The 24,335-nt window shown below is 39.6% G+C and overlaps 1 protein-coding gene across 3 annotated transcripts; it reads left to right on the top strand.

The window, feature by feature from the left end:
- The first annotated feature begins 1 nt into the window (after position 1).
- On the top strand, positions 2-22,420 carry cacnb3a (calcium channel, voltage-dependent, beta 3a). 3 transcript variants are annotated; one of them, XM_027277263.1, is made up of 15 exons: positions 2-90; positions 2,354-2,478; positions 3,164-3,256; positions 12,015-12,134; positions 12,804-12,926; positions 13,021-13,136; positions 13,217-13,296; positions 13,410-13,429; positions 14,071-14,148; positions 15,172-15,230; positions 15,319-15,419; positions 15,504-15,655; positions 15,739-15,834; positions 16,984-17,154; positions 19,513-22,420. In XM_027277263.1, the coding sequence occupies exons 2-15, from the start codon at positions 2,398-2,400 to the stop codon at positions 19,942-19,944; spliced, it is 1,722 nt and encodes a 573-aa protein (XP_027133064.1). In that variant the 5' UTR covers positions 2-90; positions 2,354-2,397; the 3' UTR covers positions 19,945-22,420. The 3 variants fall into 3 exon arrangements, with proteins under 3 accessions (XP_027133064.1, XP_027133065.1, XP_027133066.1); XM_027277264.1 differs by lacking the exon at positions 2-90 and adding an exon at positions 17,360-17,405 and having other exon boundaries at positions 2,214-2,478; positions 19,513-19,618; XM_027277265.1 differs by lacking the exons at positions 2-90; positions 19,513-22,420 and adding exons at positions 17,360-17,405; positions 17,620-17,740 and having other exon boundaries at positions 2,214-2,478.
- The last annotated feature ends 1,915 nt before the right edge of the window (positions 22,421-24,335 follow it).

Below are 24,335 nucleotides of genomic sequence, written 5' to 3'. Positions count from 1 at the left end.
ACTAATAAGAGTTTCACATGCGCACTGCAGGACACCATGACCGTTGTTTAGCCGTTGACGGCTAAAAGACGTTAGCGCATAATGTAAAATGTAAGTCCATTACCTTTTAGTAGTTTAGTCCATTATCCTAAAGAAAATATCTTTAAGGTCTTTAAGTAACTATATTATTTATTTTCTTCAACTGTTTCTCCAAGTTGCTAACTTTCTATCTGCAGTTTGTGGTGGACAGGTGTTTGGGTTTAACGAGTGACCGTGTTAACTGGTGACCGTTGGCCGTATGTAATCAGTATATTGAAATGACAAATTGCTACAGTAATATTTTTTCCAATGGCCCGAATAGTTAATTTACCATTTTCTCTTTTAAAGAATATAATATGTAATATTTCCGTAGTAAACATTAGGCTTATGTTATGTTATGTTATCCAACAATGTTAAAACAATGTTAAAAAGAGAAATCCATAATTCTGTTAAAGGTAATGGTACATTTCCTACTTTCCTCTAGATGCTATCACTTCTGAAAAAGAAAGGATACGTTAGAAAATGAGGAACTAAAACTAAAACTCGTCTGTGAACTTGCCTGAGTCACATCAGATAGATTTGCTTTTTCAGCAATAGTGGTGGTTTAATCATACAGACAACTCCCATGATCCCATACTACATCATAAAAGTAGGCATTTTTATGTTTTGATGACATACTGTGCATTTAATTTGGGGAAATATCTGCCATACTGAACATAAATGTGATAAATTCATCTTTATTATGGACATACACAACTGATTTCTAAGCCACACAGACAATCCACTACTTAAGAGTTGTGAAAAGTAGTACCTTTATTCAACTTAAGCACAATTACAGAGTACTTGCACTTTCCATTATCCGTTACTTTATGTTACTCTACTAGAGTGAGATATTTTTCTTTTCCACTGATTATGATTCATTGCAATACATACAACCAATCAATACTACTTTAGACTTCATCCCCTACTGAGTACAGGTACCACAAAATTAGTTACATCCCACCACTGAACACTTAAATCTGCCCACAACTACATTATCGTTAAAATCGAGTATTAAACGTTGGGGGGAAAGCGTTTTTGATGAGGATAATTGAATGCTTTTTGTATTAAAAAAACTGTCCCCTGTCACCTTTTTTCATAATAAGTACTTTTAAATACTTTTTTTTCTTTACCTAAGTATGTAAGGTAGTAGTATTTTCATAGTGTGACATTAGTACTTCATCCACTACTAGTACAAGTACCTTAAAATTGCACAACTACATTATCGTTAAAATCGAGTATTAAACGTTGGGAAAAAAGGTGTTTTTGATGAGGATAATTGAATGGTTTTTGTATATCTGATCTGCCCTGATACAGGGATACAAAAGTGTAGTTTCATAGTGTGACATTAGTACTTATTGTACTTGTTTTTATTGTACATCCACTACTGAGTACAAGTACCTCAAAATTAGTATCATCCTACTACTGAACACTTAGATCTGCCTACACCTACACTATTGTTACAAATAATTTATTATCATGTATGATAGTAAAACTGTTAATGAACATTTTCTAGCATAATGAGTACTTTAAGTACATTTTGCTGTTTTTACCTAAGTAAGGTAGTAGTATTTTCACAATATTAGGACTTTAATCCACTACTGAGTACAAGTACCACTCACCACTAAACTCTTAAATTTAATGTTTTTTGTATATATCTGTGTGTGTGTTCTCCTGAATAATTTGAATTCATGATTCACCCCCTGTAAATATGAATTCAGAGATCCACTTCTTTGAAGATTCCACATATAAATTGTGACCGTGTTTTTGACTCTTTACATCCTCCGTTTAACGAACAAATATTACGCGCGGTTTAGAGAGGAAAACGGCGTTTAAATGAAGCGACACACGTTTGAAAAAATCGGTGATTTAAATTGTGTGTCTGTATCCCGACATGAATTGATTTTTGTCCCAGTTAAACCAACCTTGACACCCCCGGCAGAGACGCTCACTTAGTACGGACCTCAACGGTTTGCTCAAGCGATGACGCTTCACAGTCGTAACGGTTTATTTTAGCTCCGGTATTTTTCCTGCTCGCCTTTTTAGCTACATTCCCCCCTCATCCCCTGATTTTTATATATATATAGATATATTAGATATATAATATATATATATATATAAATATATATAGATATATATATATATATATTGTTTTTTATTAGAGTATAAACTCGCTTTCTCCACCAGCTAAAGCTTGGATATTAATCGTTTTTCCCCCTCCTCCGCTCCCTGCATGTCTTCTCCCCGCTGTCTTTTACTGCATATAGATGTATTTGGTGTCGCTTGTTTCCTCCAGTAACCCATGTCTGTGTGCATCCCGCCTCCCTGCGCTCTCAATAGATGGTGCAAGTCAAAATGTCCAAATCGCCCGTAGACCCACTGTCTGCTGTGGAAACAGGCTCTCAATCGCACTATTTTCAGGTAAATCCACACCACACTTTCACACACACATCTCAGCTATTAGCATAACCGCCGAGTAAAAGTGCAATGGAGGACAAACGGTTAGCGTAATGTGTTGCTACTTGTTGTTGAAATATTGAGGCGTCGCGTTTTTTGGCAAGCGAGATACTTTTTTTTTTCACCTCCGGCTTCACTAAAACTGCAAATTGATGCTTGATCGCTTGTGGGTGAGATAATAAAGTGGGCTTACATATGCTCATTACTCCTCTCATGCATACACACAAACAAGGATGTTTTGTCCTTAAGATGTTTTTATGAATTCATTATTATGTTTATGTTGGACCTGTATTTGGTGGAAAGCTACAGGCAGACTATAGCTCTGACTCACCTGTAGCCTGAATCTACAGGGCCTGTCAGCACACACACACACACACACACACACACACACACACACACACCCTGCAACACATCCACTGCTTTCTTATTAATGGACTGTGGAGGCCTGAGGAAATCTGTCTTCTGCATTACACAGCATGTGCAGAGCCAGTTCTGAAATATTAGGTGATATTGGCAAAGCTACAGCTGGTTGTAGTCACCGGTCTGCTGCACAAGCAGCTCTTTTAGGCTCTTTTATATTCTCCAAAGAAAAAGCTGGTTTCATGCTTTTTAATCTCATCTTTTTATGTGCGCGTCTCTTTCATCACAGCTGCCCAGGAAGTTGCCTAAACGCAAGAGCCGCTTCAAACGCTCAGATGGCAGCACGTCTTCTGACACAACATCCAGCTTCATCAAACGCCAGGTAAAAAAGCCCATGGAGCCATTTGTTGGCTGTTGGCTGCTCTTTCCTCATTTATGCCCGCCTTGTAAGCTACATCCTTACCCTGCTACATCATAGTTGCACCATGATTAGGAACAACTGTAGGGAGGCAAGGAAAGTTGTGCTCTTAAGTCTGAATAAAGCTATAAAGGTTTGAAGTTTTTCAGCTGAACAGGTGTCTCTGCATTGTTTTGCTGGCTTTTTTGCAGCAGTTGTAATGTATAAGCTCGTGGTTGGGTTCTCTTTTGGACTCTCAGTAGTTAGAAAAAGGTGTGCAGTTGTGTATTTATTATGCCTTTATCCTTTAAAATATAAAAGTGTTTCTGCTCTGCATCTTCACCCACAGAGCACTCTCCTCACTTTCAGTTATTGTTTCGTCCAGTAGAGAGCAGCAAAATGCTTGAGAGTGGCAGTGTGTTATCCCAACACAGCCCAGTTTTTTTAATTAATGTTTTCAGGTCAAGCACGTGCACAAGACTCGGATTGAGATTTGGTGTTATTTAAGACGATCTCTAATTGAGATGTCTGAGCTTCAGATTCTCCTTATGTTGCTACTGCGTGCCTGCTGAGAATCATACCCTCTCATCTAGATCGGCTGTTCTGATCATCAGAAAGGGTTTTAATCTACCTCTGTGTGCTGTTTCTGAAGATGGGTTTGATTCGATTTGGGTGTAAAGCAGAGCTGGCTGTAGTTTCACAGAGTGTCCAGCAGAGGGGTGAGAACTTGATCCCTGTACATTCAGGTTGTGAGGAGTCAAGAGGTTTTACCAGGCTACAGATGGACTGTGCATGCAGAGCTCATCCCAAACCACAAGATCCCAGAGGTTCATGAGCCTCAATACATCAAAGAGAGAAAGCTAGTAGTTTGGAAGGATTCAGATATTTCTTCTCAAAAGGGGCTTCATGTACTAATGATAGAAAGACTCTCTGTATTCCTGCAGAATATGTCTCAAATATCCATGTATCTGATTATTTACACAATTAGACAGTTCATTAATAGTAGCACAGGCATTAATCTGTAGCTAGTTTGATGAATGATCATTTTAACTTATTCTTATTGTCATATTTTGCCAAATTTGTAATTAGCTGATCAGTCTTTGGGTTTTGGACTGTTTGTTGTACAAAACAAGCAATTTAATAGCATCAAGTTAAACTTAAGGAAAAATGCGATTGATACTTTTCTCTGTTTTATGAATTCTGCCCACGATAATTACTCAAGTAATCGAGAATGTAATCAGATTAATAGATGATGTTAGTTTAAAGCAAACCTAAATCCTGAAACTGAAAATCTAAAAACAGAGTTGATGGGAAAGAAGTTTAAATTCCTTTTCAATTGAATATAACGATAACGATATAAATTATATATTTATTTGGATAATTGATTTAACATTTAAAGGTCGAGTGTGTAAGAGTTAGGTGGCTCCAGTTACAGAATATGGGAGAGATATAATATAATATAATATAATATAATATAATATAATATAATATAAATATAATATACAGAATTATTTTTAACTATGTCACAGCCTCACTGTCCCTAAATTGTCTGTTAACATCAGAAAATAATGGAATGGAATAAGTGTCACAAGTTCCCAAAATAGTTTTAATTTTTTTGATTAATTTTCATTAAATCAACTAATTGATTGCTTATATATATATATATATATATATACATATATATAGGCAAAGATGCAGATCGTTGTGGAGGCGGGCTGAATTGTTGCTCAGACAAGCCATCTGTAACTTCACCTACCTGTCAATCAAAGCAGCCACAGTGTTAATAAAGCATAACTTTAAGCTTTAATATAATTTGAACAGGTGAGTTATATAACAAATCAGATTCAGTACAGTTCTCATGAACAGGGAAATTAGCTATAGAGACCAAAACTGTTTTTTGTATCAGGCTGTGAACATGTTTATTTCTGCTGTGAAGTTGGACATTTGAACATGGGGACTTATAGAGACTGACTCGTACTGTAGCCAGCCTCAAGTGGACATTAGAGGAACTGCAATTTTTGCCACTTTTGCATTAGCTGCACTTCACAGACACGTTACTGATATGATCGATATTTTATTCAATTTATATTCAAAATAATAAAAAAAAGTAAATCAAAGAAAAATGATTACGAAAACCTGTTGTATTAAACATTGAAAACTGATGCAGATTAGATGACCTGTATACATTTTAAAGTCTTAGTGAAATAACATTTAAACAGCTTTTGTCCATTGCAACTAATTTATCATCATTTTTATTGATGCTGATTACTTTCTCAATTAAATCAACAATCATAACTTCCCAAAGCCTAAAGTAACAATCTTGAATTGCTTTTCGGGTCGACCAGCAGTCAAAAACTAGAAAATACATCATATATGATACAAACAAGCAGCAAATCGTCATGTTTGACGAGCTTCATCCTGCCCAAAAAAATTACTCAGATGCCAGTTAACTTTCTTTTGATTGACTGATCATTGTAGCTCTGATCAGAACGTAGCTGGAACACTTAAAACAATAAAATCCACTCATAATCTTTTCAGGGCTGGAGGCATGATGTTCCTTTATTCCCGGAATGAGTCATTTGTTGGCCACCTGGAAACATGTTACACCTCTGTTTCATGCAAAGCACCACCAGCGTGAGGCAAACATGGAGCGGTGTAACTGAGAGACGTTAGTGAGAAAGGGCTGAGCAGACATCTTCTTCATGAGGGGGACATTAGTTATTCTGATCGGGGTGGCTTAATGACAATCTCCAGATTCCCCGAGAATATTGCACGGCTTTAAAATATTCATGACGCTCATTTTGAAGGCCTCGGGCGATGTGATGTGTGGGTTCATTGTTCATGCGAGCACCTTTTTAGTTTCTTTTCAATCATCACCTTCTTTCTGCACGCACAATAGGCAACCCTCCCCGCCCCCTCATAGGTGATATGACAAAGTGTTTAATGCAGAAGGAGTACATTTCACAAACAGAGCAGATAGTTTCTTGTCTGTGATAGGGGTGGGGTGTCTATGGAGGAGCAGTGGAGTATGACTCATTTCTGCAGCAGGATACAATAAGCAGTATGCTGCCATAAGTGTGGATATATGTGTTATATGTAGGAAATGAAACAGGAGGAGAGATGTTGAGCTATGAGTTGTGTTACAACAGCAGTCTCTCCTCTGTTTCCTCTCTACCTGTGTGTGTTGAATTAAATTAACTAAGAAATGTGATGTAAATTTGGAGAGGTGGTTTGATCAAGTGACGCAAAAGCTGCGTTGGCTGCTGTGGATATGTGTGTGTGCGTGTGTGTGTGTGTGTGTGTGTGTGTGTGTGTGTGTGTGTGTGTGTGTTGGGACAGGATGAGGTGGGGTAAGAATAGAAAAGAAGGTGTTGCCGGTGTCTGCTCCAGTGCAGGTCGTCCCCGGTTAAGGGATGGGACACAGTACAGTCTGTCTGCATTTTACAGCATGTAGTGTATAGAGAGGGAGGGACCGGCGGCAGCAGCATCACCACATTAACTGAGTAAGTACAAACGACTTCAGACACAGTCAGCTTCTTCTTCTACCCCCCGTCTGAAACTCCTCCCGTCTCCCCCCCACTTCTCTTTGTAGCGTTTTTTCATCGTATTTGTCGCCGCTCCTCTCTCTTTCTCTGTGTTTTCCTTTGTCTTCCTCCTTCACCTCCCATCCCCTCTACAACAACAATGCTGTTGTTTCTCCCATTCCCCCACTTGCTTTACTTTTTGATTACCGTCATCCCATGGCGTGCGCTCTTCACAGATCCTCACCGAGTCTTGTGATTGATCAATTTAACATACAGTATGCCTGATCTGGACTTTGATATTGATGTAACCACAGAGTGATTTATTGCTTCGTGTAACAGAGAGCTGTGTGCATGTGTAACTCACTGACATTGAATTACGACTGCACAGTTAATCGAACACTTTTTAAAATTGGATATTTGGCTACTGGATTTCCAAATCGCTTGAGCTTGCAGTTTTTCTTTCTTTCTTTTTTTTTCTTTTGCTCCGAGGGAAAGGTGTTTCAGCTTCTTCCTGAATAATATATTCTGCTGTTGTGCAGAATCTCCTTCCTGCAAGTAAAGCCAGAGAACTTTGATTTTAGCTTTAGCATGCACTCCTTGCATTTTAGTTAACATTCAAAAGAGCTAAGTTTGTTTTGCATTCGAAATTACTCTAAAATCTTAATGAGTGCAGTAGATGTTGGAGGGTTTTTTTTTTTTTTTTTGCTATCCAGGTACATCGTTTTGGTGCTGTGGCTCTAGGATGTCAGACTGTTGGCCCAGATTGAACATATGAATGACCAAATATCTGCAAAAAAACAATGACATTCCATTCAGTCTCAAAGGTACTTTGTGCTAATAAGTAAATGTTAGCACGCTGACACACTGAACTAAGATGATAAACATGATAAACATCAGCATGATATTGTGCTGTAAGCAAATGTTTGGCTTTACCACTCTGGTCATTATGGTGTGCTATGTCCAAAGATAAATATGTAATTGAGCTCTCCCTTATTCAAACATCAACATGAACCATTGCTACACCTGTCTGAACAAACGCACCACTCACTGGGCTTTTTGGTCATTGCTGTGTACACGCTGATGATTCTTAAAGTGTTAAGATTTCTCTTAAACTATGCAGTGAAAATCCCTCCGAGACGACTTCAATGTTGATACCTGTTAGTGTGTAACATTGACAGCATAATAAATGGACGACGTTTGCCTGACGTCACCCACAGGTTTCTAAAGAGTTGTTCTTCCGCTTCTTGACTAATCATCTGCGGACCTGAGGCGAGCTGAATGAATGAAACCCGGGTGCTCAAACAAGCCATCTCTCATTCGAAGCGGCCACACTCTTAATTATGCATAATTTTAAGCCTTAATATAATTTGAACTTAAATTTAAATAGAAATTCAGACTCAGTACAGTTTTGTACCAGGCTGTAAACATTTCTGCTGTGAAGTTAGACATTTTAACATGGGGGCTTATGGTGATTGATTTGTTCTGTATCCAGCCTCAAATGGTCGATCAAGGAACTGCAGTTTTTGACACTTCTGCTTTAGTTTCACTTCACAGCCACGGAGGTTGTCACTTAATGTGTGTGCATGTGTGTGCTTATGTAGTGTCTGTACTCTAGAGAGTGTAGACTGGTTACTGGTTCACTAATATTAGCGGCATTTTAGGCTCAGGTTAATTACATATGAATGGCAATGAAAGTCTGGAATCATCCATACATTGTCAAGGCCCTGACACACTTATATGTTTTTGTTCATAAAGCAAAGATCCACTCCATTTTCCTTTATTTGAATGATCTAGAAGTTGCCTAGAAAGATGTGCTGCTGGCACCACAAAGTAGAGGATTTAAAAACATTAATCTCCAAGTAATGCTGCACAACCGTCTGAGGTTTCACAGTGAGATCAAATTTAGGTGAATGACAACATTTCAACCCAAACCCTGCATTCAGCTGGATAATGCCTCTTTAGGCTTGTTTCCATCCCCCTAACGTTACTGTTATTCTGCCACAACAGGCAGCTCTGATAAACTCACCGCACATGACATACTCAGCGCTAAACAGCAGGCAAACAAAGTTAGCAACTAGCTAGTGAACATAGTGGAGCATTTAGCAACTAAAGAGCCAGATCATTTTCTCTGCAGATGGTGGAGACCCAAAACAGAGCTAAAAGGAGAGTAAATATTGGACTTAGACACAAACATGACTCCAAATGAATGCTCCACATCTGCTGGATGTGTAAAAAACAGACCTATGTGTACAGTCTTATGCAATGTTGCACATAGATATGTATTTGTGACGTGTTGTATTGTTGTTGTGTATTTTGATCAATGATTGTGGCTTTAAAGTTGCTTTTTTACATACTCCACCGCAGCTACCCTATAAATAAACTCACAAGAACAGCGCCAACGTTGTAGGGCATCGCTGCACGTCGTGCCAAAAGAAAACCAGAGCACATTTGAATGTAAAATCGCGATCAAATTAATGCAGAAATTCCCTGCTGTTCTGTCCCTAGACTGTGGGTTGTCTTGGCCCTCTTGAGGACTCGACTAGCTGGATGACACACTTCCTTGTTGGCCCCTCCCTGTGGAGTTGAGGCCATCAGTGTTGCAGTGTGTGAAGAATAATCACAGAAGCAGAATAGGAAGGAACAGAGTTAAATTTAGCCCCCAGACGGGGACATTAGCAGTAAAAAAAACAAAAACAAAACAAGACATCCTCAGACCAGACGATAAAGATGTGCTCACATTGTTACACTCTGCATTGCAGCTTATCTTCACTTGCAAAATATATTGATTTCTGTTCAGTTACATCTTTGATGTGTTGGGGTTTTTTTTAGAGGAGGTAGCCAGGACAGCGGGTGTGTAGCAAAGGTCCACAGCATCATGTCCAAACATTAATAATGAATAGCAGTCACAAACCAGGCAGCTCTCTGTGTTCTTACATCATTAAACAGCTTCTCTGACATAACGCCTTTCCCCAGCGCCCACCACCACCGTATTTATTCCACTTTTATGTCCGTGTGTGTTTGAGTGAAGACGGGGGACGCCGTTACAGTGAGAAAAAATTCAGATTCATGTCTTTATCAGGCTCTAGCGCCGTCCTCCTAATCAGCCAGGTATGCAACTCTCTCTGACCGTCGCTATCTGTGTGTCTCTGTCTCTCTCGTGGTCGCGGTGCTTTTTCCTTCCAACCCCCCCCTCCTGCTGTGTTTCCCCTCTTTTTTTCTATCTGCGATGAGGATAGATATCTAGGTCTCACTCCACTCCTTCATGGCATTTTATTATGTTCTAATCTCATCTTCCCCTTGAGATAGCCTCGCTTTATCTTGTCATATAAATCGTTTATACCTCACTCGTTTCTCCAACCATCCTTCAGTCACTCTCCGTCCTCGTAAACATCCTTTTCTTTTCAGTATATCTTGTCAAAGATATTCACCCCCCCTCCTCCTCCTCCTCCTTTCTCTGTCTCTCTTTCTATCTATCTATCCTGTTCTTCCTCACCCTCCTTTTCTCTATCTCGGTGCTGCTCTGGTGCTGGTGCAGTGTTGCCCTGCAGAGCTTGTGAGTGCTAGAAATCAGATCTAGTTATCTAACACAGAAACATACACACACACACACACACACACACACACACAAATAAACGAGGAGAGGTGTTCGCTCGGCGTTTCTCTGGGACTTGAAGTGGTACTGTAGATTCAAATTTATTTTGGATTATATGTATGCATTCTTGAAGTGCAGAGAAAGTAAAGGTGGTGGTTATTTTTTTATGTCTGGACACTTCTTCTTTTTTAATATATTTTGAGCCAGAATTTCCTTTTGTTGTGTTGTTGCTAATTGGTCCTCCAGAGGATTCGTTTGTATATGTTGGCAAGATGGATGACCAGGACCAAGTCAGTGCACTGTGGAGGAGAGGAAAACCAAAGTGAAAACTGAATCGTGTGCTGTTTTTTTTAGTTTCTTTACATCTTGCTTTATTTGCAAGAACATCCTCGATCGTCTCAGTATATATGAATGTAATTATGAACACCGGAGTTACCTGTGAGAGATTTTATCTGTATCATTTTTCACTTTTTAAAAAAATCTTTTCATTTCTTGAATGTTTGTCTCCATCTGTCTTACCTCTCTTTCTTTCTTTCTTTCTTTTTTTTTTTTTGCTGCAGCGTTTTTCTTTACTGACAGATTCAGGACTGAGTTCCTTCAGAGAAGCCAAATACATACCAAATATAGGAGAGCTCACAGACACGCATTGACACACACAGAGTACCAAAACTGAATCTAGAGCAGCACATCATATTCTCTTTTTCACGCTTTTTCTTTTTTAGAAATCTCTTTTTTTGGCTTCAGTTATCTATAATTTTTATTAGCGATTAACCTGACGATTGTTTTCTTGATTAACTTATGGTCCTTTTTGGCTATGAAATCAGAACATAGTAAGGAATTGTGACATTTTTGGTAAGAAACCTAAAGATGTTAACATTTTATAAGACGAGCAGAAAAACTTTGATTTGAGATGATGGAACCAGTTTTTACCATTTTGTCTTCAGAGAAGATTTAAATTATCCAAATAGCTGATTTTCTACTGATCAATTAAACAACCAATCGTATCAGCTCTACAGTATTTGGACAATATAATCACATGTTCCACCTTACAGGTTTTGAATAAAAGCCAGCAGCATCTATCAAGGGATTTTTCACCATTTCACTTTGTATAAAACGTCTCTTTGTGAGCTTTATCTGTTGCTTTCGGCATAATGTGCTAGCCATCCCTGGGATATGTCCTTAAACTGCTTACAATGAAAAATGATAGCCAGCATATACTTTGCTAATGAGGAGATGTCCTTGGAGAATAAACAGGGGAATAAAGGATGTATATGTGCTGCACTGTGGGGGATGATGGAATGGATTGGGGCCAAGCAGGAGAGAAGAGGAAGCAGTTGCCTCCTTTGTGCTATATTTGGTTTACCAGAAGATGGCTGGTGTGGGAGAGCACTGTGTTGTAGATTCACACAGGCTCACACATGAATGTGTTCATGAATACACATATTTGCATGCACACCTGCACAAAGACTGTGCAATAACACATGAAGGCAAGTATAAACACAAACAGCAGATCTACCTATCTAACCTCCGAGTACTATTCCTCAGTATGACTAGATGATCTGATCATTCCAATAATAATCCACCAATAATATCAATTCCATATCAACCTCCGACTCTCTCCTGACAGGGGTCGGCTGATTCATACACCAGTAGACCGTCGGATTCAGACCTGTCAGCAGAGGAGGACCGCGAGGCGTATCGGCGTGAAGCCGAGCGCCAGGCACAACTGCAGCTCGACAGAGCTAAGGTACGTCATGCAGGGACTACTACGTACAGTTAAAATGTATAGGTGAAGTCATCAGATCATGAGTTCCTCTTAGTCAGCCTTCTCTAATGCAACTATCTGTAAAGAAAGGTCAAATAAAAGAGTTAAATCTACACCCATAGTGCTGTTTTTAGTGCAAACCTGAGGTCCAACAAATTGTTTTGAAAGTTTCAAGTAAATCTCAAGTCTTGGCTATAAAGTCAAGAGTCCAAGTTCACTGTGGACCAACAGGTTCCAAGTCGAGTCCGAGTCCTAAACTTTGAACTTGGGGTCCTGAACACGTCATCATGAATGAAGCAACAGCAGGTTAATTTGAACTGTTCAACCAGCTATTGAGGACAGACAGATATTTAGGCCACCAAATCTTAGATTCGTTATGGCGCCAGCTGTGTCAAAAGTTGAGTCTTAGCTAATGGTTACTGAAGCCATTGCTGGTCAAAGAACTTTAACTAACCTCTACTTAACCGTCTTTCTGTCAAATGTCACACAAAGCTGGTTGAAGGATATCAAGTCATTCAAAGTCAGGAGTCTAAAGTTAACAGACCCTTGACTCAAATCTAAACCTCCGGTGCACACAGTCTTATACATTTGTATTGCACTTTCCATCACTGACAAATGTTTTTTTCTAATCCTTATTTATTGCTGCAACAGTCCAAAGCTGTAGCGTTTGCAGTAAAGACGAATGTGAGTTACTGTGGAGCTCTGGATGAGGACTGTCCCGTCCAGGGAGCTGCAGTCAATTTCGATGCCAAAGACTTCCTGCACATCAAAGAAGTGAGTGATCACCTGTTGTTTCTCACGACGAACCCGTCCGTGACATTAAATCAAGACAGATATACGTGACACGGTTCTGTACTGAACTCAACAGAAGTATAATAATGACTGGTGGATCGGCCGGCTAGTAAAAGAAGGAGCAGACATCACCTTCATCCCCAGCCCTTTACGACTGGAGGCAATGAGACTCAAACAGGAGCAGAAACAAAGGTCAGTTAACAGTATCAAACATCTCTGAAGATTCGTTAACACAATATTAGTTTGATCATTTAGTGTTGTTGTTGTTGCAGGAAAACAGGGGGTAACTCCTCTAGTTTAGGTGACATGGTGACTGGGAGTTGGAGGACCACGCCACCATCTGCAGGTGAATGTAAGTACTGCAAATCTTTCTCTTATTTATGCTTGGAAAAAAAAACTTTTCCCTCTGCTGTCTTCTGTCTTTTTTATTTCTTTCATTGATTGTTATTTTCTTGTTTTCACAAGCCAAACAGAAGCAAAAACAGGTAGGTTGGCACACAGCAAGTGCTCATAATGTATAGTTTTGGACTTTTAACTTTAAGGGATGATAAAAAACAAACTTAAATTCTTTTTTACAAAGGTCTTAAATACTTATTTTGCCTGTCATAGAGTAACATGAGTTATATGTTTTACAAACAAGCTGTTGGGAGATGTTCTACCAATATTACTTTATCTATAAATTACAAGTGCAACAGTGAACTATGCATGTTGGAGGCTTATTTATTAATATTGTTTACTATTATTATTATTACTGCTTGCCACTGTAGCTAGGAAACTCATTGTCTTTACCCAAAACTTACATTAAATTAAATTATTAAACTGTTTTCTAATTGGTTAGTCCACTCATCAGTTTTTTTCCACTTATATGGGTGTATGGGTTTATTAATTAATTATATTACCAAGAAAAGCTGAAATTACTGAGAAAGATTTAATACAATCATTCTTTGACTGTTGTCACTGTATAAAATAGTAATTATATGTGCTAATTACTCTACAAAAACCCTTATGTTTATGTTATGTTTATGTATTAGCTGTTCATAGCAAACCCAGCCCCCATAATTTCTTACAAGCGCTCTCTCTCTCCGTTCTTCATCCCTCTCCCCTCGTCGTCCCCTATTTCTGGCAGGAACACGTCCCTCCCTACGACGTGGTGCCCTCTATGAGGCCGGTGGTCCTCGTGGGACCATCGCTGAAGGGCTATGAGGTCAGACTCTCCCTCTATTTCACCTCCAGCCGACAGAGACTGTGACTGCCTCACACTGCGCTCTGTTCTTTGCTAAAACTCTTCCTACACTGCTAATTTTGTTTGTTTGAATCTGACTCAGCTCTATAAGTGTGTGTAAGGAAGTTTACTCCAAGTTCTAGTTGTTGTGCACACAATTTTTTTCAGAAACACGAACGGCAGTGGCTCCACAATCTGGATGAAAACGCCACAATAATTCAGTTTTGTGAAACAGATAGCCTGCTATTTTTACGAACACATGCCAAACTTATGTGCAAGCATATTATCTTGTGCTCACAGCTTATGGAACTGTCTGTGAATGTCTTTATCATCTTGTCAATCATTTGCTATATAATAGCCGAGGTATCTAATCTCCAGATAAGAAGAATTACATAAATTTAATATAAAATAAGGCAGATATTTTACTCAAGAAGCCTGTTCAACACACTGTTCATTCATCTTTTAGTTTGAATGTAGCCTCCTGTTTTTCTGTTTGTCAAGTACATTTTGGGGGGGAAATTAGTACGTCCACTACTAAAATTACATTTCTAAGAAATGTTATGATCACAAAGATTAAGACTAGAAATATTGTCCTGGATTATATGCAACTAATTCTCTAATTATCAAGATTATCACATGTAGACTCACATATTGATTAATAAATATAGGTGTAAGGTCACTCACTCATGAATTTACTTACTGGTCATGTTGTTTTTTCAGAAGCTACTTTAGTACTCATGCTCAAGTAATTCTTTTCATAACTGCTGAGTTTTTCACCTAAGTAAGTAACCTCTATAAAACACTTTTTGACCACTCGACCCACGTCTGTATGCATGTATATGTACAGCCATGTATATACAGCCTGCTTAGATTGACCTTTGACACTAATGGTTATTCTGTACATTTCAATGTTCATGAGTGAAGCTGTTCTTCTGTGAGGTTGTTTCAGTCTCTTTGCGTCTGTTTTAAAGAAATCTGTTTCTTTTATCTCGTCCTCCCACGCAGGTGACGGATATGATGCAGAAAGCTCTTTTTGACTTCCTGAAACACAGATTTGAGGGAAGGTTGGTAAAATGGAGAGATTAGAGAACAAGTCATGACTTTAACGAATCTGATCGAAAAAGGTTTCACCTCATATTTTTCCCTCTGTAGAATCTCAATCACCCGTGTAACTGCCGACCTGTCCTTAGCCAAGAGATCTGTCCTCAACAAAAGACCGATAATGGAGAGATCCAACACTCGCTCCAGCCTAGGTGACCGCGCATGAAAACAATCTTTTAGTATAAAGAAGCGATAAATTTAAACTTACTGAGATCTAATGCACCTTGTCTGTGCAGCGGAGGTTCAGAGTGAGATTGAGAGGATATTCGAGCTCGCCAAAACCCTGCAGCTGGTGATTCTGGACGCGGACACCATCAACCATCCTGCACAGCTAGCCAAAACCTCCCTCGCACCCATCATCGTCTATGTAAAAGTTTCCTCACCAAAGGTACTGTAGGTTACTCTACTAAGGAATGTTGGATTCCAGCTGCTTCATCTTCTTTGACCTTTATCTTTGTCTGTCTTTGTCAGGTGCTCCAGAGGCTGGTCAAATCCAGGGGGAAGTCTCAGAGCAAGCACCTGAATGTGCAGATGATGGCTGCGGACAAACTCTCTCAGTGCCCCCCTGTGAGTGGAGGAAGCGGGTCGATTTCTTTCTAGTGTCTAGTTTCTAATTGCACAATATGAACAATACAGCCGTTCATGGTGACCAGAGGATGATGTCGTTGACTTTTCCTCTCCTTTTCCTCTTCTTTTTGGAAATGACTATTATAATAAACTATTGGATGGATTGCCACGAACTTTGCTGCAGGCATTCATCGTCCCTTCAAGATGAATTATAACTTTGAATTTGTTCAGTTCTTCAGTTTATGACCAAATATCTGCAAAACTAATGACACTCCCGTCTGCCTCAGCTGTACTTGGTGTTTAAGGCTAATTAGCAAATGCTACAGTAAAGTAAGATGGTGATTGTGATCATTGCTTTTACCTCAAAGCACCTCTGTGTTTTAGTACAGCCTCGTAGATCTGCTCAGGTGGCTGTAGGTGTTTGCCTTTGAGCAGTCCTTATTATATACTATGTATACATTATATATGTACATATATGTCCGCTTGAGGCTCAGGAACACGGACCAGTGCCATTACACTTTTTCTGACTGATAGTTGGTTGATTACAACAATTAAAATTAACAATTTAGCAAGATGTAACCTGAAGCTTTTCAACTGTGAAGGCCAACTGGTTACTTTTTTCAAACTAAAACTGATATATTACTACTATAATAATAAAATGTCTACCACAGATATTAGCTTATAATAATGTGTGGACACCAGAATTTAAACTCACCTGAAGAACCAAACCTGAAAGCCATGGTTTGTTTTTTAACAACGCTGGAAATAGGACAGTGGCATGAAGTGATGCGGGGCAGTGCTTCCATGCAAACCTATACATCTGTAGCCACCATCCATTTTTAATACTTTCAGTGGTCGAAACGTGCTAACTTCAGTAAAGTGTGAGCAGCGCACATCAATGATCCTAATGTTTGTATTTATTCACTTTAGGTAAAATATACTATTAATGTTTGTTTATTAACTGGCGCCTCGGATCCTGTCATTTTTCAGTATCCCTGCTGTAGGATGATCCTTTAACACACATTATGATTAAAAAAAAACAACTTTTGTAGATATATTAACCACAAACTGATTCTGTCAACTGCTGCAGGTAAAATTATGTAAATCCACGAGAGCCTTGATGTTTAATTTGTGTTTGTTCTCTCGCAGGATATGTTTGATGTCATTTTGGATGAGAACCAGCTCGAAGATGCATGCGAGCATTTGGCTGAATACCTGGAGGTCTACTGGCGCGCCACTCACCTGCCGGGCAACACTCCTCTTAACCCCTTATTGGAGCAGAGTCTGATGACCCCGCCCTCTGCCATCTCTAGCCTACAGGTGAGTTTGTCTTCACGTGTTTGAAGAGCATGAAAATACTGTTTTAATGCTGTTAAAACTCTTAAGTAGGAATCCTGTTTTGAACACGTTGTATGTTGTCGCTGTCTTTACCAGCTCTTCATCTCAGATTCTCACTCCTTTGTTTTGATTGTCTCCAGTTGTCTTTGTCTGTCCTCTCACTCATCCATGCTTAACATTTTTGCAGTTTTCTGAAACACAGGAATTAATTGAATGATCGCTTACAAAATGGGGTGAGTAGTAGGGTTTATATATGTATATATTTATATATCCACTTTATATATTTGCACTCTCGACCCCAACAATCCCGTTACACACTTTCCCGACACATGAACACGACACAGCGGCTGAGACAGTGAATGAACAGCATTTTATTCATTCAGATCTCACCACAGAAAAGATGACGTGTTTTTTTTTTTTTCTTGCATCCTGCCTCCTTTCCTTTAGTTGATGGTCTCAGGTGAATCACGGCTCCACAAGCTTTCTGGGAAAATAAAATTCACAAAGCGGCTTCGATTTGAAACCAAAACTGTCCAAAAAATCATAAAATGTTTGCAAGAAATGTCAAAAATCTTGACTATTGTTCACTATTTTAAGCATGCTTTGTGAATGGTGGCCCCGCTCACAGCGGCACACACTGCTATCCTGAATGATCGGTGCTTAATTAATGTATTTACCTAATCTAAATGTATTTTTTTTTTACCCAACAAATAAAGTACAATGATATTTTATGTCCACGAATAACCTCCTGACCATCCATCAACTGTTTCACTGGCATTTCTTTTGTTTGGTGTCTGTAGTATTAATCTGTACACACACACACACACACGCACACAGACAAAACACTGCAAACACTTACAGAAGGACTTTGAAGAGACAACACTGCTGCATGCCAGTTACTAACATCCTCAACATCCTCCGACTGTGATGACCCCGCACATCGTCACAGCAGCTCGCATACACAAGGCTGATAAGAAATTCCTCATAAATAAGAAATATCTAGAAGAAAGTCATGAGATCATGCTGCTGTTGAAGAGTCTGACAGCTGTTTGAATGAAGGAGCTGTGGTAGCACATGCCATGTGTGAGCGCACACTAATTTCCTTCATATATCGTGTGTCGTGCACATATCGTAGACTTCTGTCTTATTTATGTCGCTTACTTGCAGGTTTTGGCCGCTGACCCTTATTCTGTGTTTTGAATAGACTCCTGTGACTCTGAAAGAACACTTCTGAGCAGAGCAGCTGCAGTCTGGTCTCAGATGATTTGACCTCTTTGTTGCTCTGTTTGTCTACTCTCGTGGTTTTGAACAGTAGAAACTGAGGCAGCACTCATATTTAATATTAACGACCTCTGCAGCTATGAACCAAATGTACTTCAGTATTTATTTAGTTTTAGTTTTTATTGTTAGAAACAAAGCTTATTTAAATCAGCATATAAAAAACAAACAACACGACAGCATTAGGTAGAATATATGTGTCTTATCAGTTTTTCTGTTGTGTTTTTCATTCTTACACTAAAAGTTAGAGTAGCCGTGCAGATCCACAAAACCTCAGTGGGACCGATGCTGTAACCTATAATAAATAAATAAAATATATAAGGAGTCCTCGCACACTGGACCCAGAGCTAATTCAAAACGTTGCTAATAAATAAACACTGAGATTTGTTTTGTTGCAGTGTTTGTAATTATCGCTATCACTATTTAAGAGTTAAAAGTCTAGTACACATTACTGTGTATTATTTAGGATGGCAGAAATTGAATATAATGTTCATTAGTGTAAAATCACCTGAAATAAGTGTCATTATGTTTTTGATATCTAGACCTTTTTTCACATTTCACGTCCATTGTAATTTCTCCTTTGTGCTAGTAAGGGAAGGGTGAGGCGAGGGTGCTGCAACTGCTCCACTAGATGCCATTAAATCTTAAACACTGGTCCTTTTTAAAGAGTTTACTTACATCTTTTTCCAGTACTGACATGCTCATATCGAGTTTGAAGAAGTTCCTGGTCACTGTGATCGTCCTTCTGAAACAAGTCCAACGTAAGAGATCGATAATAATTAACTGCTTAAGCCTCATGTCAGCTTCAGCTAAATTGAGGACTGTGGATCTTTAGGCTGGGATATCTTTCTAGAGGAACAGTTGCATCAACCAGTAACATGACTGCACATACCGGCATGTAGATCTGAACCTTTCCTTCAAAGTCCTTGATGTAGTGTTTGCATTATTTTGTCCAGTCTCTGTGTGTTTGCTGTATATGAGACACTGAAGGTGTGGAGCTGCTTTGAGACAATGTCCTGCCTTCTTTTGTTTCTTTCCTCCATGACTACTCGACTCCTTCAGAACCAGAACAAGAACCAGCCGCAGCCTCGTGAGGCGGTGGGCTTGGAGGGTGACGAGGAGGAGGAGGCAGGCGAGGAGGCCCACTCCCCCTTGGAGCAGGACAGTCTTATGCCGTCTGACGAGGCCAGCGACTCCCTGTCTCGCGGCCAGAGGGGGAGCCAGTGCCACAGGGGGGGCGAGGAGGATGAAGAGGAGGAGGAGGAGGAGGAGGAAGAAGAGGAGGAGGAAGAGGAGGAGGATGAGTATGCCTCCCCCTGCCATGCTCGCACATACAGGGACATGTACCCCCCTCACCGTGGGCACACAGGCAGTGCCCACAGTGCCAACGGGCACGAGTCACAGGACAGGCTGCTCCAACGCGAAGCTCAGCAAGGTCACAACCAGAGGAACAACCGCCAACGCAGCCGCCCGTGGCCCCGAGACACCTACTGAGGAACAAAGGCCGCTCTCCCCTCCCCTCCACCCGGCCTCCAGATCAGCGCCAAGATCACCCCGAGCCCTCCAACTGTTGTACGTTCCCAGACAAACATTTAGAGATGGAAAAAAAAGTTGTCCCCAAAAATCAGACGCCCAGTTTATAAAGCAGACAACTGCTGTAGGTCTATTTTTAAAGTATTTTCCAGTCGCACTCTTCCCAGTTTATCTAAACTGAGGGGATGTCACGACCTCTCCACATTCAGATAAAAGTCTACAGGGCTACTCCACCACTGCAATGGAAAGGTTTCAGGCTACCAGCTGTACGCAAACTCAAACTTTAGCTGCTTTGCCTAAGGTTTCTCTATTGTAGGATGTCTCATATACTGGCCTTAAAATTCCTAAGACTTTTAAACTTAATCTTTATTATTGCATGTACGAGTATAATTATTTTAAGACTATTTGCACATTAACGTCAGAACAGGAAGTGAATGATCTTTACGGATAAAACTAATGTAGGAATGTCTACCGTTGAATCCATTTATGGGTAAATGCATTTGATTACAATGTATATACTGAATGGGCACCTGGTTTTGTTTCATTGCCACTCTGTTTGTTTGATTTTGTTGATATGGACTTGTTGTTGTTACAGAGAAATGTCGTCATCCATGCGTTCAGTCAGTTTTGTACGACGGTGAACGGCAGGCAGGAGACACGCGTTACAGTCAGAGTCTCCGGCGTAAGTAAAGCAGTGCGAAGCTTGCAGCGCAGCGTCAGCCCACAGCACAGCACAGCACAGCACAGCACAGTACGTTTCTTGGCATCGCTTGTCTTTGCTGCTGCACAATCACTTTCTTGAACACCTCTAAAAAATCTTTTAAAAAACGGGCACAGAGAATGTAAACACAACTAAGAAAAAAAGGGAATGTCGTCCTTTAAAAAAGAGTGAATTATTTGCCAAACCGCTTGTTTACATCGAGTCATTCACATGTATCAAGCACACGCTGCACAGCCGCTGCAGCTTCGTCTTCAAGTCCAGGCTTCAGAGAATGTAAGCTTGCATGCCTTTTTTGCACCTCCAAAGCACCACCCGGTGTCTCCGACCCCAACCGATCGCCCTGTAATTCGATTGTAGCACGTTATTGATTGTAGCATCCACAGTTTCTACACTTCTCTCACCTCCCTCCCCCTCCCCTGTACGTCTTCTTTGACAAACATTTGTTTGTCTGTACTGCAGTTTTACAGGTGATTAGGTTTTTACCAAGGCAGATCCTCAGGTGTAAAGAAGAAGAAAAAAACACACTCATCGCGCTCAACTCCAACGAATGTGTCGTGCTCCTGAAAGGACTCGTAGCACCCTGTGACACGATGTCATTCTATGGAAAGCCAGCTAGTTCAAACATACATGACTTCTAACACCTCGACAATGCGTTAACATACTGATAAAGCATTGTTAAAGTTTTATTGACACGTTAACGTAAATTCCACAGCTGTTCTAGCAGAGAGAATAAATACAATAATAAAAACAACCTGTGCAAAGTTCCGGTCGCAAAAACAGCCAAAAGGGACACAATCGAACTGCTTAGCATATTTACATATTTAGAAGCACATACACCAGGAAGAATGACCAGATCTGAGCAAGTCTAAAACGCTCTTGGTGGGGTTTAAAGTTGCGTGGAGAACAGACCCAAACAATGTTGTAACGGTGGGCTTTCAGTTTCACACTGAGCCACGTGTCCAGTTCAAACAGGAGAGTGTCACACACACATCTGTAAACCTGGGTTTGCCTGATGTTTTACATGCTAATGATCATGTTCTTTCTTTGTCCCTTCCTTCTTTTTGTTGTGCTGGTGCTAAAATGAAATATTTGGGTTGATGTGAAACCAATGCAGAAGTTCCTCAAAGCAGACAGCTTCTTCACAAACCTGTGGGTGACGTCAGTGGTTTAAAGTCACGTATATTTGACCTGGCTCGGCCTTCCATACTCATTCTGTTCCTGCACCATTTTTAGTCTATGAGCCGACGGTGATGAGTTTTTGGTACGTGGCACTGAGACGAGCAGCGACCTGCTTCTGTTCACACACACAGTGTCGATTAACCGTTAACAGCCGGCGTTAAGGTTTTATTACTGCTTCCATGTCTCACAGGTATCTCTCTCTCTCTATCTAGTGTTCTGTATATTTTGAAGAGATATTAAAAAAAAAAATTAAAAATCAGCATGATTTGAAAAAAAAGACGAAAAAAAAATCTATGCAAGTGTTGCATGAAAATCTGGTTGTTTCTTTTTACAGTTAAGTATTTTAGTAATGCATCGACTCGTTGTCTTGTAGTGATAGTCTTGTCTTTGGGGCTACTCACTCCTCACACCACTAACAACACGATTACTAAAAAAAAAACATTTTGTTTATCCATAAACTTTAAATATTGGCGACATTTTATTGGTTGACGCACATTTTCAAAAAGTCACTCACCTTTAAAAAAAATTGTTCCCCCAGATCAGGCCGACGATTTTTATTTTATTAATTCATGGTGAAAAAGGAACGAGTGAATTATTAAAAAAAAAAAAAAAAAAAGCCCTGCATGTCTTAGCTCACGAATGAGCTATTTTCATTATATTTTGGCAGAGTATGTTTTTCAAAGCGGACCAACTTTAGCAACTGATAAGCAGTTGAGGTTTTTTCAATTTATGAAGCACAATTTTTAAAAAGGGTTATAATTTAGTTTCCTCTGTCTTTATTCTGTATGCAATACTAAGCCTAACATTGAAAAACTTTAAAAAACGCCTTAGACCATCTGGACTTCCTCTTTTTTGTGTGAGTAGAAAACAAACAAACAAAAAAAAAATTGCACTACTTTTTTTTGGGATGGTTGCTTTGTAATGCAATAACTGCACTAAATATAACCGTGTATCCACCAGACTACCACAGCGTGCTAGCGTGATCCAAACACGCCTCTTCCCTCTATTTATCAAAAAGAGACAGCAAATGTGTAAAAAGTGAGACATTTCCTGCCTGATGCTGTATAGAATGCTTTCTATTTGAAAAATAGATTTACAATGCTAAGTTTAAAAAAAAAAAGACTTAAAACAAATAAACATGACATTTTATGTACTTTTCATTGTTTGAGTCCTTTTTTTGTGTTTCACTGTAATACACGACTGTAAACTTGAATTTTTGTACTTTTGATTCATAGTCCCCAGAGGTTAAAGTCCATATAAAGACAATTTCTTTCAAAATACATTAAATATGTTGGAAAATAGTTGCTAAAAACATTTTGAATGATATATTACTGAAATGTTTTTCAGTCCAGGATTTTGTGGGCGGCCCTTAAAGGGTGGCTTGATGACACGCTGAGGCCATCCTGAGCAGAGAGATAGAGATGAATTCATCTCGTTCAGAGTGTTTCAAAGTTAGTCATGTCATTTTCTGAACTCATCTGACACGTTTCAGCCGCTTCAAAATTGTTGGCCTCAGCTCATCCCCACGTCCCCCACCGTCCTGGAGCTGAGAGTACTAAGTAGTGCTCATTTTTGACACCTAATTTCATAAACTCGTCCATGTTTTTAATTATTCACATTTGGCTGGGTGGTTGATAACACTTTATTCTTTGGTCTGACAAACTCAGAACACATTTATTCTGACTTTACACACACTTTAAATCAAAGTTACTTGGTGATTCTATGACGTCCCCTCTAGTTTCTCCACTATTTGTGGTTTTAAATGAAATGTCCTAAATTTATCAAATATTCTCTTTTAGGGGTCATTGCTGCAGTGGTTAGCACTGACGTCTGTCCTGGTTTGAACCTCAACTGGAGCCTTTCTGTGTAGAGTTTGCATGTTCTCCCCGTGTCTGCATGGGTTCTCAGCGGGTTCTCCGGCTTCCTCCCACAGTCCAAACACAACCACTTAACGGGTTAATTGGTGACTCTAAGTTGACCGTGAGTGTAAATGGTTGTTTGTCTCTGTGTGCCCTGTGATAAACTGGTGACTTGTCCAAGGTGTACCCTGCCTCTTGCCCTAAGTCAGATGGGATAGGCTCCAACCCCACCGTGACCCCGATATAGAGGAAGACGTTCCACAAAAAGGATGTTACATGGTCTGTTGACGGGTAACTCAAATGGTTTCTTTGAGTTAATAACTACATAGCTATTTTTATTGCTTTATTACTACGTAATTTATTTATATTGGTTTGTTTCTGGGGGTTAGTATTTCTGACAGCTATCCTCTATGATCACCTGTTGACTCAGTAATCGAGTATCAGGTATCATCTGATCGACCGATGATGAAATCAACTATTTGACCAACTGTCCCATGAAGGATTTTTAAATTTAACCTTGTGTCCTTTATTCTGCAGCCACGTCACACCTCACACACATTATTTAGACAGTTATGAACCAGACGTTACTCAAA

Source organism: Larimichthys crocea, unplaced genomic scaffold (genome assembly GCF_000972845.2).
Source record: "Larimichthys crocea isolate SSNF unplaced genomic scaffold, L_crocea_2.0 scaffold97, whole genome shotgun sequence".
Taxonomy (NCBI): Eukaryota; Metazoa; Chordata; class Actinopteri; family Sciaenidae; genus Larimichthys; species Larimichthys crocea.
Note: the sequence above shows the minus strand (reverse complement) of the source record. Positions and strands in the feature narration are given on the sequence as shown.